Here is a 20,078-nt window from a genome sequence, read left to right as displayed (position 1 = left end):
CCCAAAACACACCTTCAAGAAGGTTTTAATAAATCCCTAAAGTGGTTTACTAAAACTGAAGAAACTGGAGTTCTGGTATGGAACTCAGACACTATTGTTAAAGAAAATCAGCAAATCTGGTCTGTTAACATTCAAAGAATATTCAAAGAATATGCACAATATGCATGAGCAGAATGTTAGCAATATCTTAGATCAACTTTTTGAAATAACACACATTGATATTTAGCCCATGCTCTAACACAATGGGGAAAAGAAATGCTTTCATGTTTCCAGGGAAGAAATCATATATGTTACATAAGAAATAACAGATCTATGTAAACCTAAATGATTATATATATCTTTACAAAGGATTTCTTCATTTTATGTGGAGAATGTTACTCCTTGTGTTTGTGATAATCTAAAAGTATCATGTACTATCACTGTCATGGACTTCACTAGGTTTTGTAATGTTCCTAAACTGCAAGGGTGGGCTGAGTTCTCAGAAACTACTTTACATGAATACTTATCAAGCTGACACATCTTCAAAGACTATATTTAGACAGTTTTCCTACCTTAAGAAATCTCAACATCCTATATAAAGAGCAAGAGCTGCAAACACATTGCATTCATTCTACATTTGATTATTTTTAAATAAAACCAACCATTGCCTCTGAAGGATTGCCTATAATTCTTAAACTTCATAATATAATATCCTGTATTTGTCCATGCCTTTAAATATGTTTTATTAGGAAACCCAGTCTGTAAGTGTTTGATGTAATCTAGTCCAACAGGGTGTAACTCTCTACTAGGCCTTGCAAAGTTGCTCATATTGCTGACTGGCATGTTTGCAATAATAAGGATTCATATGCACTACTGATCAGAAGATCTTGCTGTCTTGGTCCAAATAAAATTTTTAAGATGGTTATAGGGTATCTATGAATAAGACTGTAAATTTTTAATAAGAAACAGTTTATTCTATAATAGTAACATAAAATTATAATAAATTGATAATTATTTCTCTTTAAGAGAATAAAACATGGTATAAGAGAGAAATGTACTTGAGAAATTCAAATATTCCCTCTTTTAAAAGTGAAGCACTTAGTGATTTCTTCAGTTTATTCAAGAGTTTGTCACAAGTTGCAGGGAAGTGATAGATACTGCAGAGGACCCTCTAAATGCACACAATAAAGTGTGAAATCATATTTTGTAATGCAAAATATATGGGCTTTAAAAAAGCTTTTCATTCAAAGGTTGTATAACAAATCTGGCCTTTCTATGCAATTTGTGACTACCTTCCTGTCTAACATTTAACATCACAGCAAAGGAAATATCTAGTTAAGAGTGCATAGCAATTCAGTGCTGCTCTTCACCATACATTAAATGTCACCCATCAGAATGACATGAATTTAAAAAAATTATTACACTAGGGTCACTTTATAATAGGATATCTGTTAATATAGGCACATTGTGATTTTTACATAGAGAATAAGAAATAATAGTAATATAAAATATAAAATAATATAAAATATTTTCAAGACCAACATTATGCTTCCTTCTGCTCTTAAAATTGTCAAAATAGAACATCCTTTAAATAAAACCAGTAAACTAAAACTTGAATTGTGATATATTGGGGTCATGTGGAATATTTTGGAGTATTTATTTATAGTGAGTATTTTGTGCACTTATATGTCACGCTGATTGCAAAAGTTTTGTCATCACAAATTAAGACCTGGAAAATTGTTGTTTTATGGTTTGGTTTAGAATTTGGTTAGTTGCCTTTTTTTTTTGGTGTGTTGTTCTTTGGTTTTCCACCCTCTCCATAAAAAGAGAGCATAATATTTTTGTTTAATATTTCTACATAATATAAATATATCAATAATTGTTCATTTAAAGTGCTTAATTAATTTCTCATCAAAAATTTACAATAAATAGGAGTCCATATATTCTATGAACTGCTATGGTTATGTCAGTATCAGTAAGTGAAGGGAAGGACTCAGACTTCAGCAGTGGCATGTGATCATCCACACAATTTATTTGTTAGAGCATTCCTGTTCACAGTTTTGGTTTAAAGATGTGGTTTAAAGAAACAGGAAATCCTGGTAAGAACTGTGGGTGGGATAACTGGGATGATGGACCGTTTAATCATATGGAATTTTCTGTCCCTCTGTGCCAGAAAGCAAGCCCTGAACTCCAGCCCCCACAATGTTCATGTTTCCTCCTTTCTGATTACACCATTACAATTTTCAGCTTGTACAATTTGTACTAATAATTGTACAAATATGTCTGTTGCTGCTAATGGAACACACAGGCTTTCTTCAGGAAAGATCATGGTTAAAGGAACTCAAACACAAGACACATTTTAAATTTGATAATAACTGCAGCTGAACTACAAGCACTTTCTTCAGGGATTGTGCTGAATTGCAGCTCCATATCCTGATCATGGATAAATATTTGAAGTTGTTTTGGGTTTGGGTTTTTTTCATTATCTAGAAACACTTCTCTCACCTTCAAATAACACCCTGAGGCCTGGATATGAGCTAGCTATAATATATTCAGCTCAATATTAACGAAATACCAGTGCTTCTTTGATTGACAGCTCTGATAGTCAGAAACATCCTCACATGACCACCACCAAGATGCCTCCTTCACAGAGCTCTCAGTCAGATGGAATTCACCCCTCCAGCTCTCCAATTTAATAAAACTCTGTTAGGGTACTAAGTATTTCAAGTCTTGACTCAGCAAAGTATTTCTTTTAGATGTTTTTCCAAGAAACTGTGATTCTAGAAGTAGTATTTCAACAACATCGAGACTAGATCCAAACTGTTCCTGGTAATATGCAGCAACGTTCTTTTCAACAGAAACAGGCCATGCATAGGCCTTTATCTTTCTTCTTTTTTGAGGAAGGTCAATTACATCAACTTTTTATTACCAAGGATCACTCATGTGACTTTATTCTGTATTGTGTACAGCCCTATCACTGGACTCAAAACATGCTGCCACTAATATCACATGGCCTACCTGAATTTAATCTTTCTTCCCTCTGACGAAACTCTCAAAACAAACATGTGAGTTAAAGAACACTGGAGAGATTCAGCTGCTCTAATACCAATGTCTCAGAGATAAAGGCCCTAGAGGCAATTTATATGTTTCTGCAAAGGCAGTAAATGCATACTCCTGTCCCATATATCTGCAGATCATTCCATCAAGTTTCAATACTTTCAAATACTTACATTCCTTTCCACATAAACTAATCTGAACTTTTCAGATTTTCTTCTTTTTTTTCTGTTTCTTATATCCACTGCTCTTCTCCAATACAAAGACAAACTTTGAAGTGATTTTAATGTCACTGCCATAGGATAACCTGTGTAGCTCTTCCACCAGTGCCAGTTGAATCTTATTCAGACTCCAGACTGAGAATAGCCTCAAGGCAAAAATCAATACCTCTCTTTCAAAATCCTCCTCAAAGTTCTATTGCTTTATAATGTAAGCAGCAAACTGAAATATTCTCCTGCCTACATAGCTGAAGAACAATAACTGCTGAACCTAACTTCTTAAGAAATTTACTAATTTTTTATTTCATTTTCTTCATAATTTATAGAAATTTTACTCCTATTTAACTATTTAAATTATCTAAATACTCTTGCTGAGCTGCAAATTGTTTAAAGTAAGTATTTGGTGTTGGCTATGTAACAACATGCCATGACCCTGCTCAGTGATGCTCTGAAAGCTGTCCTGTGTTACAGGAAAGCCCAATCAAGCCTCCCCTACCACCCAGAGATCTTCACTGCTTTCACCTGTGGAGTCATATAGATTTGTGCATAGAGGCACAACACCATCATTCTTACTGCTGTTGACATTTGCTTTTGTTCAGGCACGAATGACTGTACAGCACAGAAGGCAGGATGATGAGGAAGGCGTTATGAACATTAAAAACCCCCATCGACCTTTAAGCTTAAATCAGAGCTGAGCTTCTAGCAGCAGCTGAACAGAAAGTTATGAGGAGCCTCTGGGATGTGTCTACCTAGTAACTTATCCCATTACAGTTACATTTGAAGCAAGGTGAAAATTCCTTTCGTTGCCATAAATGAAGGGCACACTGACCAGATCTTGACAAGATTAAGTACTGACTCTCCTCTAGCATGCTCATTTAGAAGAGGAGAGCAAGAGAGAGAAAATAAGAGAGAGAAGTGTGTGGAGGATAAATATGACAAATTTGAAGCCTTTTTCAGGTATTTTTGCAACTTGGTGTTAAATTTGCCACGCTCTGTGAGCACAGCAAAGCAGTGCAATGCAAAAAATTCTGCAGCATGCTTCCATTTTTCTTCTGGACTGGGCTCATTGGTTACATTATGTCAGCCACAAAACCAGAGAATTTTCTAAGCAGTGGAATTCCTTCCAAGGGAACTTCTCTGAACATTCATTACACTATAAGCCTTTTGATTTTCCCTCCAAAATATCTACCAAGAAAATTTCTCCAGAACATGAACTAATTGCTGTACTACCTGTTAGCTGAAAACTGTTTGATATCCCTGGTGATAGTTCTCTAGTACAGAACACTATATCTTTACTTCTACAAACAAAATAAGTTAAAAAAATTGGCATCCTGTTCTGTGTAAAGCTAAAATCATTTCTCCTAAGAAAGAACAAGAATATCTGGAAGAATGGAAAGAAATTATGTAACCTTCTTTTGCTATCTACCACTTCACTATTCACCCCATAAGAAGTTTTCCACACAGCATTCCTGCCCCACATAGTTGAGGAAAGAAGACAACAAAATGGAAAGAGGCAGTAGATCTGGGTGGTTTGCTATTTTTAGTCCTCTGAAATTACATTAATTAGCTCATCAAGCTAATAATAACATCGTGTTTCTCACAGCTAGTGGCTATCTGTTGTAAAGAGTTTAGGAAAATCCTAAATGGCAAGTGAGGGTACCACATGTCTAATAGCCACACAAAACAAAACAAACAGTATCATGAGAGTGATATGCCAGAACAACCCTATTTAATAAAAAATTACTTATATTCAAACTATTCTCTGATGTTCTGTAAGAATTATTAACGACATAGTTTTTTGTATTTTAAACATTTACTATTTTCTAATAAAATAACCTATATCATCAGCTGATGTGGGATTTTTAACCATGGTGCTCAAAATTTTTAATATTGTTGAAAAACTTTCCTGTAAGAAGGATACCTTTGTTGCCTAAGAAAAAATTTCTGATAATACTGTAATAAATTACAAAAACCAACCAAATAAACAAACAAAACAACACAACAAAAAGGCATCCACTATTCTTAAGCCTGAAAATGCATGACTGGATTTACACAAAGCAATTTCATCATGATTGGAGTAAACACTGAGTGACTTCCATACATAAAACAGAAATGTTTGAAGGACACACTACAGATTTTATTTCAGTATCAAAACCAGTTATCATACTTGTTTTGTCAGACTGATTTCTGATCAAGCCCTTTCAGTGCTTAAATGACTAATACTCTCTAATGAGTTACAGGCGGAAGTCTTGCATAAGAAAGGTAAACTGAAAACAGCTAAATCAGAAAGATCTAGAGATAAATAATTCCCATATGCCTGTCTATAGGAACTTGTCTTGAACAATCTTATTTTTCTAACGCTTAGAACACTTAAATTCAAGAAATATTCACTTTTTAATTCCTTACTTCTTTTAAAGATATGCTTCTGGTTTGAAGTCTAATGTTTAACCATTAGCTAAGTCTAAGAAGTCCTTCCTCCAATAAACAAATGCTCTATCTTTCAAATAGATAAAGTTCTGTTAAGTTTATTTTGGTTAGGGGGTGTTCTTTTTCTGTTTGTTTTCCCTTTGATTTAGCTGTACTTAAAAATATACTTCAATTTATTTCTCAGAATATAATGGATAATGATGATTGAGAGAAAAGAGATTTAGAAAATTTGCATTAGCTAAATTTGCAAAAACTAAATTACTTCTGGTTCTGAAGTCAGAAACCTATGCTTAATTTAAAAAAGAAAGAAAAACACAAACAAATAAATAAACCCCTTAGATTCTAACAGGCATGTTCCACCACTCCAAAAAATTTGAAAATTGACTATTCAGTTACAAATATCTAAAAGTACTTGAGAATTGCATCTGCATTTTTAACATTATGTAACAGGACAAGGTCTATTTTAGAAAATAAATGAGTAAAATTCATAAAATACTTTTGTTACCCAAGTTTTCCTTTCCTTCAAATAATCCTGAAACCAATAATCCAACAGAGAACTCTGAAATACTACCCTGCATAACCTGCTATTTAATTTCACTGAACATCTGTTCCTAGAATTTTCTACAAGGTTAATAACCATTGTATCATCTTGACTTTTCTTCCAATGGTTTACCTCTCCCTCTTAATGTAGATCAAATAAAGAAATTTATAGCATGTGGGTCTACATATTTTTCAAAAATATAATAATATTTTTAATATGTTTGGCTTATTTAGCATAAAGAGTGCTTTTCAATCCTTCAGCCATCTTTGCTCAATGTTATTTTGTTTTTCTGGGTCCTCCAGAAGAAGGGTAAATAGAAACCATGACTCCTAACATTAAATTTTCCATCCCTTCACCATAACCTCTATTTTTATGAGGAGACCATTAGTTAAGTGTTCCAAGCAGGATGCATGCATGAAATTACTTCAATAAATAAAATGTCTCCTACATCAGTTTTCTGGTTTGGCTTTGGGGGGAAAAAAACTTAAACAAACCAAACCAACAAACCAAATCAAAGCAAACAAGCAAACAAAACACCACCAACAGTTCAGCTGCTGGTTGAATTAATTTTCTAATATATCAGGCACTCTGTAAATTCAGACACTGGTGCTAATGGAAAAAGAATCAGTCAATAAGCTAACTTGCACGTTTTCAAATTAGTACTCACACCAATTATTAATAAAATCTTTTGAAAACACTGTGGTAACTTCTTGGATCCTTGACTCTATTTCCATTCCAGTACATCCTTGGGTTCTGTTCTTTAGGTAGGGGATTACATATCTCATGAGAATAAGGTTTTGCATATCTCATGAGAAAATTGCTGCTGTGCATTATGGTGAGAGTTACAGTTTCCTTCTCCCCACATATACTATACATGCCAGAGTAAAACACATGAAATAAATAAAGCCCCAATTAAAGCAAATAAACCTTCTGTCTCCTAACTCCAAAAACATAAGAGGCACTGACTTTTCTCAAAAGGATAATTTCAGCTTTAGAAACATTCAGTTTCATGTACAGAGGAACCCTTCTCTTTAGGCACATTTAATGTTCCCTGCTATCAATCTGCTAAATAAATATACAAAGTGCCAAGTCTAACCTTGCTACATATAGAGGAAGAAACTTTACACAAAACAGAATTAAATTATCCAATTTCATAAAAACTGAATTTACAACACTTTTTCTGGAGACTCAACTTATTTAAAGCAAACTACTTCATAAAAGCAATCCAATATTCTTCCCGTGTACTATATATATGCTGGTAATTAGCAAGGGCTGATTAAAAAAAGGATGAACCCCTGCACTGTAAAGAATCTTTCAAAACTAAAAAAATTTTTTCCTCACATGGATTTTTATAAACATGGACTACATCCATTATTTGTTAATGGATGTTAATATAGTACAAAGAAATTAACAAATCACTGCCCATAGTAGATATGAAGCATTCATTTTTGTGATGCCATAGAACTCTTGACAAAACAGTCCCCAGATCTTGACTCACTTATGGAAAATGTTTATCCAAGGCATTTGAAAATACAAAATTAGATAGAGGACATCTACTTTGCTTTCAGTTAAACCCAATTAGCTAAAGACAACTACAAGTATTTTATGAGAAATATCACTGTTTTGACTGCAGAGATACTTTCAAAAACAATTTTCAGAGTATGTATGTTTATAACATTTTAACTTGGCCATAGAGTGTGCAAAAATAAAGTCACAGGAAACTGGGCATATAAACTCAATTATGAGTGTATAAGACAAGATTATGTGTGTCTGAAAAGAAATGACAATACAGTGGGGCATAACATCTTTCAGCCTCTCCGAGTTTGTTCTAAAGATGAAGGGAATGCAAATGTAATTATTAAACTGTCACAGGCAGTTAGAAATAATGATTTAGATAAAAAGTGAATGGCATTCAGACAGATGTCTAGCAATGAACTCTGTGAATCCTAATGAATCAAATAGAACAATTCTAGTCAGTCAAAAATCAAAATGGAAGGCCACTGAGTACACCCATAATTTCATCAGCTATTCACCAATAAAAACTTAGAAGATTTTACTAGTGAAGATTATTTATTGAACTGTATTCTCTCCAAAAGCTTTAGTGAACACCCTTAAGATCTTAAGATTCAAGATACTGTTGAGATTCAAAAGTATATTTAGGATTCTGACATGTTTGGGCAGTCAAACACTCAGTGAAATATGTAAATGAGTAACTGAAACAAAGAAGAAATCACAAAATGAAAAATTCAACATGACTTTTGAAACACCTTTCCATAAATACCCTCAGATTCTGTGAAAGACTGCATAGCAATGCTCTATCAATATGCAAAGGAAATATGTGTTTTAAAATATGCAACACCTCCATGCAACACTCCCATGTAGGGAGTCACAAAAGTAAAGTCAGAATGGGTGCTTAAATAATGTGTGTGTGAGAATGAAGAGATTGAGTTGCTGGTAGTAAGAGACATAAAATTCCTTGAGGATGAACAGAGTTACCATTCAGTTCAGCCATTAAAAACACCTAGGTTCTTGGGTAATGAGAAATGAATTGTAAAGCCTTGTGATGTCTTCCAGAATAATGAGAAAAAAAAACAACAGAAAGGATGGAGTTTCAAGGCCATCTTCAATTCTAGACAGCATCACTAGGATACTTCTATACTCTTCATTAACAGAAAAAAAAATCTAATTAGGGTAATCTACAAAGGAAAAAGAATTAACATAAAACATACTGGTGAAGCAGCTGGACAAAAAATGCATATTACAAGGTGCTTTCCTTGAGTCACCAAACCTACTGCTTTCCTAAAATCCTACATCATGAGAGGTGCAGGAAAAGAACTCAGTTTTTTCACATAGGAATCCAGAATTTTCCTCTCTTCAAGTGAATATATTTTCTTCTTAAACATGCATATAGAGATTTAGCCAATGGGTAGTACTCTATTTTCTGCTGGACTGCTAAAGCAGTTGGTTATGATTTTTTCAACCAGCCTCAGTAAAGTCGTTCCAGTTATTTTGCTGGCAGTGGTTTCTTCATAGTTTTGATGCACAGCAAGTAGTACCTGGGATTTCAGATTGGTCTGCCACCAATACAGCAAGGATTTAGAGAACTGGGGATTTCTACCCATAAAATGTAAGGAGGATTTATATGTTAAGAAGTTTAAAAGAAAAGTTTTCTCTTACTGTGATCTCTAACAGTATTATAATAGCGGTTATTATGTAGATGTTGTGCTTGTGTGTAGACTCATTGACCTCCTGTAAGTCTTGTCTCTTCTGGAGACTGGAAGCATTGGAAGAAGTGGTTCAAGCAAACCTTGAGGGTTTAGGATGAGGATCCATACTGGGTTGCTTATTCACAAACTATAAATTTCATAACTAACATTAAATTTCTTCTGGAGGAGTCAGAGAGATCAAAGCATTCTTGCAAGTGTCAAAATGCAAAGTGAGAGATTGTTGCTTAACTCATTGCTATACATGTCCTTCTTTAAGCCACATATCCTCATCCAAAACATTTAGATTTTATAGCTCTGATGGTGATCTAAATCATGACTTCTCAAAATAATTACACAATCCAGATGATGACTATGAGAAGGAATTACAATTCCAGGTTTTTTGCAGTTTTTATATAGAAATTAGATGAATCATCAGCTCTGTGTGCTAGCCACAGAAAATTACTTAATTACTCCAATACTGTTACTAATTATAGATTTATGCTGATATAAATGGCATACATGAACTATTTAAGCAATAACAGCACAATAAACTATTTAACCAATTTAAAGCTTACTTAGAAGCATCTGAGCATATTTGAAATAACATGGACAAGTCTTGCTCACAAAATTTCCAGTTACTGCTGTCCAATTAAGATGACTGTACAATTTCATCATTATAACATTTAGCAGGATTGACTAAGTAAAAAAATAGTTCTTCATAATTTGCTTATGAGTGTAATAAATTAAGATATAACTGCTGTGTCTTCTTTATATTACCTCATTTATTGAAACTTCATTTAAAGGCTAGAATTCAAAAATTAAAATTTCTCAGTTCTCACATAAAGGAGAAGAAATTTAGTTCAGCAAGTAGGTTTTCTAGAACATTGTCATAAAGGATTTCTTGGTATAGGTACACAAATATATTAATTAATAAAAAAAGCTTAAAAAGTCAACAAAGAGAGAGAAAAATTCTTGTTATGCAATCTGCATGACAAGGTACACTTGATAAAAAAACTCAGTGTTCCAGAGGCTGGCGCAGTTAATTTTATTTTTTCCCCAATAAGAATGATCTTTGGCATTAGCAAGAATGATCTTTGGCATTGCTTTTCAACCAGAAACAAAATTATATGAAAAGAAGCAGACTATATGGAATCTTTTGGAAGCAATCAGCTAAGGGTCATGAGGTGCAACTTGATTTCAAAGAAATTAAATTTTCTGATTTTGAGATAATTGTTGAGGAACAATTTTGGTAAGTGTGAAATTTTTGGCATACTTTTAGCCTTCTCTACTTGTACAGCATTTTATAGCAGAGTGAGAACTGCATAATACTTGCATTACAACAGAGGAAAAATTAATACTTTGCATTAAAATTTAGCCAAAACTATCTTAAAACTCTGTAAGAGAAGCAGATTTCAGTGTTGACATCTGGATTGCCCTATAGGATGATGAATCTATTCCTGAAAACACCTCATAGCATATGCTGTAGTTCTCTAGGGAGACTTCAGGAGATAAAATTCACATAAAAAGTATGGTTGTTAAAAATAAAGGGCAAATATCCTAACTTCCAACTTGCTTAACTATCAACATAGTAATTTAGGAACCAGAGCTCCAGAGTAACTGGAATAATAGTTTCCTCTCATTCTCTCATTCATTCCTTTCCATCAAGGTAGTTTTCAAGAAGTAGTTTCAAAATCAATCAGGCAAAGTTAAGGACAAAAATCAGCTGATCAAAAATATAAAATAAAAATGAAGACTGATGAGATGTAAAAGGATATGCATGCACTCCAGAGAGACTTAATGCCCAGGCATCTGTTACAGTCTGAAGCAGCAGGCTATTCCCAAGCTTTGTCACAGAGAAAAGATTAAGATAAATGTGTGGAGACTTTTTAGGACTTGTCTCATTTAATTATGAGAAAAATATAATTTGTTGATGAAGCAATGTTCATTGTGCTCTAATCAGTGCTTACAAAGAAATGGAAAAATAGGTGATAACAAATGCTTTGGCAGCTGGAAGCAGCACAAGAGCTTGACTTAGAAGATACAGAATAGAATAATTCCAAAGGGAGGATAAGGGAAGAAGTCCTAGCATAAAAAATGTGTTACAAGTAAAGGTAAATAAGCCCTTTAAAATGACAGCCTATGATTTAAAATTAGCAATTATGGCAGTGAGCAAAGTTTAATGTATACTTCTGTGACAGTGGTCACAGGGGTTCTTGGATGAGGGAAGAGACGAGAATGTTGACTCCATGTTCAGAAGGCTTGATTTATTATTTTATGATATATATATTATATCATAACTATAACTATACTAAAGAATAGAAAGAAAAGCTTCATGTCAGAAGGCTAACTAAGCTAAGAATAGAAAGGAATGACAAACAAAGGTCTGTGTCTCAGACAGAGCGTCTAAGCTAACTGGGCTGTGGTTGGCCATTAATTGTAAACATTCAAGACAGGCCAATCACAGACACACCTGGTGCATTCCACAGCAGCAGATAACCATTGTTTACATTTTGTTGCTGAAACCTCTCAGCTTCTCAGCAGGAAAAAATCCTAAGAAAAGGATTTTCATAAAAAGATGTCTGCGACATGCTTCCACAATAGACACTGATACTTTGGACAGCTCAGTGTGAAAAGCACAGGAGCTCAATAGTGGACAGTCCAGGATAGGTTATCTGATTCACATCTGATCTGTAAAAATGAAATACCTTACTAAGGCAACTATATTTCTTCCAGTTTTGAAGATAGGTCACATAAGAGTGAATTTCTTTATAACAGACAGATATGTCCACAGCAAAAAAAAAGACCTTACTACACAGAGAAATCCATCAGTGTTCAGGGAATAACTTGAAATCCAGTAAATTAGGCATAAAATTATTTTATAAAAACATTTAAGGAATTTAGTCTCCAACCTACGTTTTCAAAAAAGAAACAAAAAGACATGGAAGTTTAAAATTCTGCACAAAAAATGCAATATAGACATAAGAAAACTTAGCTGAAGATTAATTTTGAAAGTAATTTTTAGGAAGACCTATGCAAATAAAACACATTAAGCATTTTTCAAAGCATAAAACTGGTTTTGTTCATAGAAAGGGAAGGATCCTCCAGTAACTAATATATTGGATTTTGCAGGCCAAAAATAGGAAGCATCTTTTTCTTGTACACAGACTGATGGAAAAGAAGGGGCAATAAGTGTCTATGAAGTTGATACACAACACTGTAAGAAAACAGCATGTTGCTTAGAAATGGTACAATGGTTTGCAACAACAGACAGAAATAAAAACAAATTCCACTAATTGAGATTTTTTGATTATACAGATCAGAAAATGTGTAATTGACAGAAGTCCAAAAAACAGCTGGTGTGCATTACTGAGGTTCTAGTTTTCCTTCTAATCACATCTAAATTGTGAATTTAACTGGTATTTTCAGTCAAAGAAACTAGTAAAGGCAGAGGCATGAAGGTATGGTATTTGAATGCAGCAGGTTTTCAGATGACACAAGACACTGCTAGCAGACAGAAAAAGACAATGCTGTCTAGCAGCAGAAAGATCTATTACTGTTGCCACAACAGGAAAAAATACTCTATGAAATTCTCAGTTCACAGAAAATGAATAGACATAGTGTCAAGCAGACTGGGTTTATAGATCAGTCATCAGTCTGTACAACAAAGCAAGGAACTTCCAGAGACTAACCATCCTAACTACTGAGATTCAACAGCAGCAACTAACAAGATTAAGAGGTGCAATGCAGAATCTGCCGGTTCAAAAGTAGAACTGTCTTTTGGGGGGAGCTAAAAGAGGAAAATAAAATAGAAAAGCCCTCCAGCTAACACATAAATCTTTCCTAGCTTCTTGTCTTGTTGAATGTGTGAACATTACAGCTCTTTACAGATCATTCTCAAATTGGAAGGAAAATCCAGTGCTCTTGCAAATTAAGAAAAGGACTGATATAGATTTATATTTCTCTTTCTATGGAAGTATTTCAAACAATTAATTCTTAAAGATTCTTGAAGCTTTTACTAATTTCTTCATCTTTCCTAAACATCACAATACCACTAATTAATGAGTGAGATCCAAGAAACACAATAGAATGGTACTTTCCATTTTCGATGTATCAAGCTCTTACATGCCAACATTGTTTGGAAGACATGGTGAAACAATAACACCACAAAACCTTTGAGACAAAAATGGAAGGTTTCAATTTTAAAATAAATATTCTATACTGAACACTCTGATGATGTGCAATTACAAAACATTATATCATAAAAGACATACTAAGCACTGCTCCAAACAAAGGCACACCTTACTATGAAACACAAAGTAATTATTATGAAACACTGCTAGATAAACAACCATTATGGAAGAATTGTTACAGAATAGAAATCTTCTTAATAAGAAACTCTGGGTAGACCCTATTAAACTAGTGGCACTCAGTCTAGGAGTTTCACAACACCAGGACTGTAAAATACTTCATCAGCTGTGCAATACCTAACCTATAATGTGTACTGAAAAGACATACCACTATGCTGCAAAGTCCTCTTCACAAACACACTTTTAAGTATCTCTCTTTACACGACAGACAAAATTTTTGAATTTTATTTGCAAACAGGTCTTTATCTTTTGAATAATGTTCTTCTTTGTTTCTGCTTAGTATTCAGCAGGAAGTTCAACTTTCTATTTAGACCTGTTTCCTTTTACGAGCAATAATGTTAGAAAATGTTATCACTTACTATTAAGTCATTCTGCATTATGAATAAAATCTGTAGATTGTCTTACATAACCCTACATCTTTTATTTCTAAATGTGTTATCAATATTTGATTGTACCAGTTAAGAAGTATTGAAAATCTCTAGATGTGAATGCTGGTATAAATTTATGTGTAAAAAAGATACCTTCGACAATTCTACAGAAACAAAACTTCTTTGCTCAGTATAAAATATATTCTGTATTGCTTTACAATTAAGATAATGCTTCCAATTAAATAAGGAATTTATGGTGCTCGTCACAAAAACAGAGAAGTGAAAAGAAATGTCAGCATTCTTGCTCTATTATCTGGTGTTTCTATATAAAAATAAACATTCCTTCCTGTTCTGCTAGTAAGCTCAAGTGGACAAATAGCCTAATTAAAAAAAAAAAAAGAAAGAAACAAAAAGCTTCAAGAAAATCTATCTAAAAACATATCAAGGCACATTCTCAAAGCATAAGTAGGAACTCAGCCATACAAATCCTACTAAAATTAGTGGGAGCTACCTGTCAAAAGCACTGTGCATCATGCTGAATATGTCCTTCAGTGATAACAGTAGGGTTAAAACTTTTGGACATATGCATAAATATTTTATGTTTCATATTTTACAAGATAACAGTTGTGATTTATGCTCGGATGTGCTTTCAGAGGTATCTGTATGGCAGAAATACCTCAGAAAATATTGTACTCTCTGGAACACCTCAGAAAATATTGCACTCTCTGGTTATATAGTCCACTAAAATAGGGGTCTTTCAAGAAACTTTCATGATAACTCTGGCTCTTTAAAGCAGACTTTTCAAAATGGCACACAGTAAAGTCTTTCATTACAAAATATGTTTCAGTTTCATCTATATTACTTCAATACTTCATGTACTTCATCTACAGGTGCTAAATTACCTTTAAACTGGATTCTAAAAATATTACTTCTTCCTTATATAGGAATGATACAACTTCTCCAAAATGAAACAGAGAGAATCCTGATACTAAATACAGCAAAATAGAAAAAGGAATATATGAAGATTCTACTGTGAACCACAGCATGAAATCATGGAAATCTCAGGACTGAAGTGAGATTTCATTATCAACTCAAACAAAAAGACCCCATCTTATTAAAGAGATAAAAGCCAATATAGTTCATATGCATTTGATTAAAATAAATTGCAAGTGACTACAAGGGGAAAAGATATTTCATACACTGCTCTGAGCTATTTCTGCTGTTATGACAAACACCAAAGCTACATGTAAGTCTGTATTTATGTGAGCATCTGAACTCAGCCCTAGTGAGTTAAGAAGGAGATGGTAAACATATTGGGATTATTTGACAAAAGATGTTTTTCTGCTCATTTGGGTTGAACAAAACAGATAAAAAAGTGAGCCCTATATATAAAATCAATTTATAATTTGACAATTGATGTATCAAGTTCCTTAATTCTAAAAGCTCAACTAAGCTTCCAAAAACATTCCACTCAGAGACTTTAAATTCTGTGAAGTATATCAGGGATTTCAACTAGCATAAAATTAAAAAAACAAATATTGTTATCCTACTTCAAAGATACTAATCTCCACAAACTTTCTACTGGTAGAGGTCCAGATTGGACATCTAGAATTAGCGTGGGCAGCTAAGTACTCAAATTGAGATTGAGCACCACAGCATAAAAACAAATCAGAGTAACAAAATAAAACATGCAAACCCTGGGTTTCTAAATGCAGACTTATTGGGAAAAGCTATTTTAAAAACTTTCTAGTGTCTCTATATTTGTAAATAAAACAAACAATCTAGCTAGCATACTCAAGACTTAGGGAAAAAGTCCAGTAACAAACTGGAGACTTAGTATGGCAGTGGAGAATATTAATAGTGAGAACCCTCATCATTATTCTTCTGTAAATCATGAAGTTTAAATATAAGAGTATGAAAGTAAGAAAAGTTTTGTGACTTTTGACAATTATTAGTAAGAAAAAATGGTAACAATTGCCAAAAAAATCACAAAAGTTGACATGTTACCTGGCTATGACAAAGAGCACACAACTGACACCCAAGTAAGCCAGCAGAATATACATCCAGATATCAGGGGAGAGAGGATTCAGGAAGGAGAAGACGCCCGGGTTTGTACCATTGGGCTTGCGGTACAAAATACTTATTCCAAGAGTCATAAAGGGCTTGGAAAAGTCGATGACCTTCTCACGAACATAGGTAATTGCCAATGGTGCAACTGCAAGGTCAGCTTTCTGTTGACAGAAATACAAAAAGAGAAAAAGGCCATAAGTCAGAAGAAACAGGCTGAAGCAAACAAGATTATGCAAAACACAAACTTTGTTTGGAGGATGTTTGTTCTTGTACTAGGTTGCCTGAAATTTAAAACTCCTCTCTCTATAACTAAGAAAACAGATTTATTCTACTTCCTCTTTGCTAAACTGGCATTGCATTTAGAAAAAATTAAAAGCACTAGTACAGGGATACAAGTGAAGAAAAATATTGCATCTTGCAGAAAACATAAACATCTATTATCACATACTTTAAAACTTTATTTATTGTGCATTTCAACATATGTCTTCTCTTTGTCATTCCCTCACTGTGTTCTTTAGAAGCAAATGTATTTGTGAAGTAGATGTGAATATGTTAGTACAAGTGCAGGGAAAGGACCAGGAAGCAGTTTTTCATATTTTAGGATAAAAATGGTAGAAAATGAAGATCAGTTTAAAATTGAAAGTGCTACACCAGCAAGGTTGCTGAGGATGTTCTAACAAAGTACAGCTGTCCTTACTCATTTGTGGGAATCACTGCAAAACTTACAGACAGTTATTAATTAGTTGGCCTACATAAAATTAAATCATCAATTGAATGCATTTTGTCAATTAACATTTAGGTTTACTTATTATAAAAATAATTCATAGGAGAATAGTAATGGCCTATGCTATTCTTTTAATCAAAACTTAATGGAAATCAGAGTGACCAAAAATCTACAGAATCTACCTCTTAATCTCTGTTAAGAGCTGTTGAAATACTCCTGTGTATGTATGAATGTGTATATGTGTGTGTGCATACGCACATAAGAGGAAAGTTCAGAGTGAGAAAGTTTACAGGACAAGACCTGGAAAGCTGTAAAATAAGAATTCTTTATAAACCATACCAAAATATAGGTATGTAATGAGAAATGAAATGGTATAGCTACCATGGAGTACTGTTACCCAAGTAATATATACTAGTATAGCTGCAAATGATACCATTTTCAGAATGCCTGTTTTAAGATAGAGAGATGTGATTCCAAATAAAATAAATTCACACACTTATGTACTTTTTGATCATTTGATATTGTGTATACTGTGTAACACTCAAACTTCCATGCAGTGTAGCATTTCAGTGTTCCTTTTTATTTTTATTTTCTTACCTAACACAGTTCTTCTATGGTCTACTCTTGCTATGAATATTTATATGATTAGATCTACAGTAGTCAGTTGCAATGTGAAACTTTGTTGACACTGTTCATTTTATTTGGTAAGGGTTTACTGGTCAAAAAAATTACATGCATTTCATTTCCATTGGTATTAAGAACTTATAGATATTAATCAAAACAGCAAGGCTTAATTCCACAGTGGATGACTTTTTATAGATTGCATATTATTGATGATATTCCAGCTGATGTAGAAAGAAAATGGTAAAGTAAGAAACTAAAACTAATTTGAATTAAAAGTTATAGGTCATCACGAAGAAGTTTAAAAAACATAACAACCCAATATTAGTTTGTGAGGCAAGTAGCAGACCTTAAACAAAGAGTCTGAAGGCAACTGACTAGAAATTGTTAGAAGAGGCAGCTTCCCAAAGACAGATGAATTAGACCTTTTGGAAGGCTATTGGTGGATCTGAATGTTGGTCTTATTATATTAACAGAACCTTAATGAATAACAAATAATTTATTTAATAAATACCATGGAGAATCCAACCCTTCATCATTAGATGGAAACAAAAACACATGCAAATGAATATAGGTTGTAACTATCTCTATTGGAGCCAAGTTGCAGATGAAATTAGAAAAATAACTGATCAAGAACTAATATGTTATATATGACAGAATAGAACAGATATCTGAACCTGGGAGGACAGATATAAAATTTATGTACATAACTTGACATCTGGAGTCTTTAATAACTGAGGAAATGACTAACTTAAAAATGTAATGCTACCACACACAACTTTTGTTAATATCATTTATCTCAAATCATTAATTCTCCTGGAAATTCTTTCATTTTGAAAAGAGCACTATTGCTAAGTATGAGAAAGCAGGGGCCAAGTTTCTAGAAGTGCAGTACCAGTTTCTCCTATGCTCAGCTATAGTGAAGATATACAAGGAAGAGAATCATCTTTAGTTTACTTCTAGCCACAAATAGGGGAGGAATAGTGTAAAATCAGTATTTTATCAGCCGACATTTAACAACATTAACAAATTAGTCTATCCTAACAAGGCTTTTTGATAAGTTCCATTACAAAGAATATTTGTCTCACTTGGCAGTGAACAATTATTCCATTTTTTGTTATGAAGGTATACATGCTTCTATTCTTAAAATGAATTAAAGGTATATCTATCTGAAAACACAATTCATAATAGCACTTAACTCTTTCTTGAGATGAAAAAAATTTTTATAACAGCATCCAAGGATTGGTGAGGTAAGCTAGTTGCCACAAAGAAAAATTCTGCACCAACGAAAGATTACAATAGTGATTAGAAACAGTCTGATGACATTCCAATGCAAGGCATGGTCCTGAGCCAAATGGAGTTGTACAGCCTAGTCTATGATATGCTAGAGGACTGCATTCCCTCACTGTGTTCTTTAGATAATGAGATGCAGTTGTGCATCTTCTCCCTGCCTGTCCCACGCCACCCCTCGGGAACTCAGGAGCTCCTGATAAATCTGGACCAAACCAGCTGAGCAATGAAGCACCCCCTTGATCATAAGAGTAAGGCAGTAAATCATCCCTTGAAAGAACCAGAAGCTCATCCATGATACAGGTAGGAATAACCCTGACCATAACACCTACCTGACCAAGGTGGAGACAAGGGATAAACATTCACACATGTATAAAGCTTCTCTGTCCTGCTACCATGTGCAGTTGTAGGATGCTCATTCACCAACATCCCAAGGTAACCTTGATTTATTTCTGATACAGAGGTGCCTAAGGTAGGCTGAAGTCATCCTCTTTTGCTTCTTCCCTTACATTTTACTTCCAAGCAGTTTGTTCAGTGACTGTTTTACATCAAGTAGTATTCAAAGAGAAAAAGGGAGGACATTTTTCTTCATTTCTACAGGGCTGTAATTTGGCACATAACCTCTCAAAAGAGACTTTAAAATCGTACTGAGTTCAATCTGTGCTTGCAGATACAACTAATTTCAGCAAGAAATCTACACTTTAATGCTGAGTAGTGTATGGCCATAGCATGCACAGAAATTTGGTATTTGCAGAAATTGGTGCTTTTTCTGTGAAAATTAGCTCTATAAAACCTGGAGAAACAATCACAATAATTTTGGGGGAAACAGAATTTTTAAAGGATTTCATAGCTTCTACTAGTAACACCAGGGAAGGTAAAACAAACACCAGTTGAATTTTCTATTGTTGACAATTTTATGAAATGCTTTTTTCTCACCTATTTTGGTCAAAAGAATAAAGAATTTAAATACAATCTAGACACAGAAACAATAAAATGGCTAATAGCTATTTTTAATTAGACACTACAATAATGCAATATTTCACCAAAATATCTGAGTATTTCAGACAATGTGAATGGAGTCTTCTGGCAAGAATTTTGCTCCTAACATTTTTCATTGATTTAGCAACCATTAATGTTTATACTAAAAATGCAAAGGGAATCACACACTATTGGTTCTCAGTTGTTTATTCAGTCAATCAGTACAATCATATTG

General features: G+C 33.7%; 1 protein-coding gene across 5 annotated transcripts in view; it reads right to left on the bottom strand.

Annotated features, from left to right (window-relative positions):
* The window catches only part of GRIK2 (glutamate ionotropic receptor kainate type subunit 2), a 356,681-nt gene that overhangs the window by 120,482 nt on the left and 216,121 nt on the right, over positions 1 to 20,078 (bottom strand). For all 5 annotated transcript variants that reach the window (XM_071446514.1, XM_071446521.1, XM_071446488.1 and 2 more), the window contains one exon: positions 16,168 to 16,391. In XM_071446514.1, coding sequence (XP_071302615.1) covers positions 16,168 to 16,391 — 224 coding nt within the window. The remainder of the gene's footprint in view (positions 1 to 16,167; positions 16,392 to 20,078) is intronic.

The sequence above is a fragment of the Agelaius tricolor genome, unplaced genomic scaffold, assembly GCF_023055355.1.
Source record: "Agelaius tricolor isolate 1412-34295 unplaced genomic scaffold, bAgeTri1.0.p SCAF_1, whole genome shotgun sequence".
Lineage (NCBI taxonomy): Eukaryota > Metazoa > Chordata > Aves > Passeriformes > Icteridae > Agelaius > Agelaius tricolor.
Note: the sequence above shows the minus strand (reverse complement) of the source record. Positions and strands in the feature narration are given on the sequence as shown.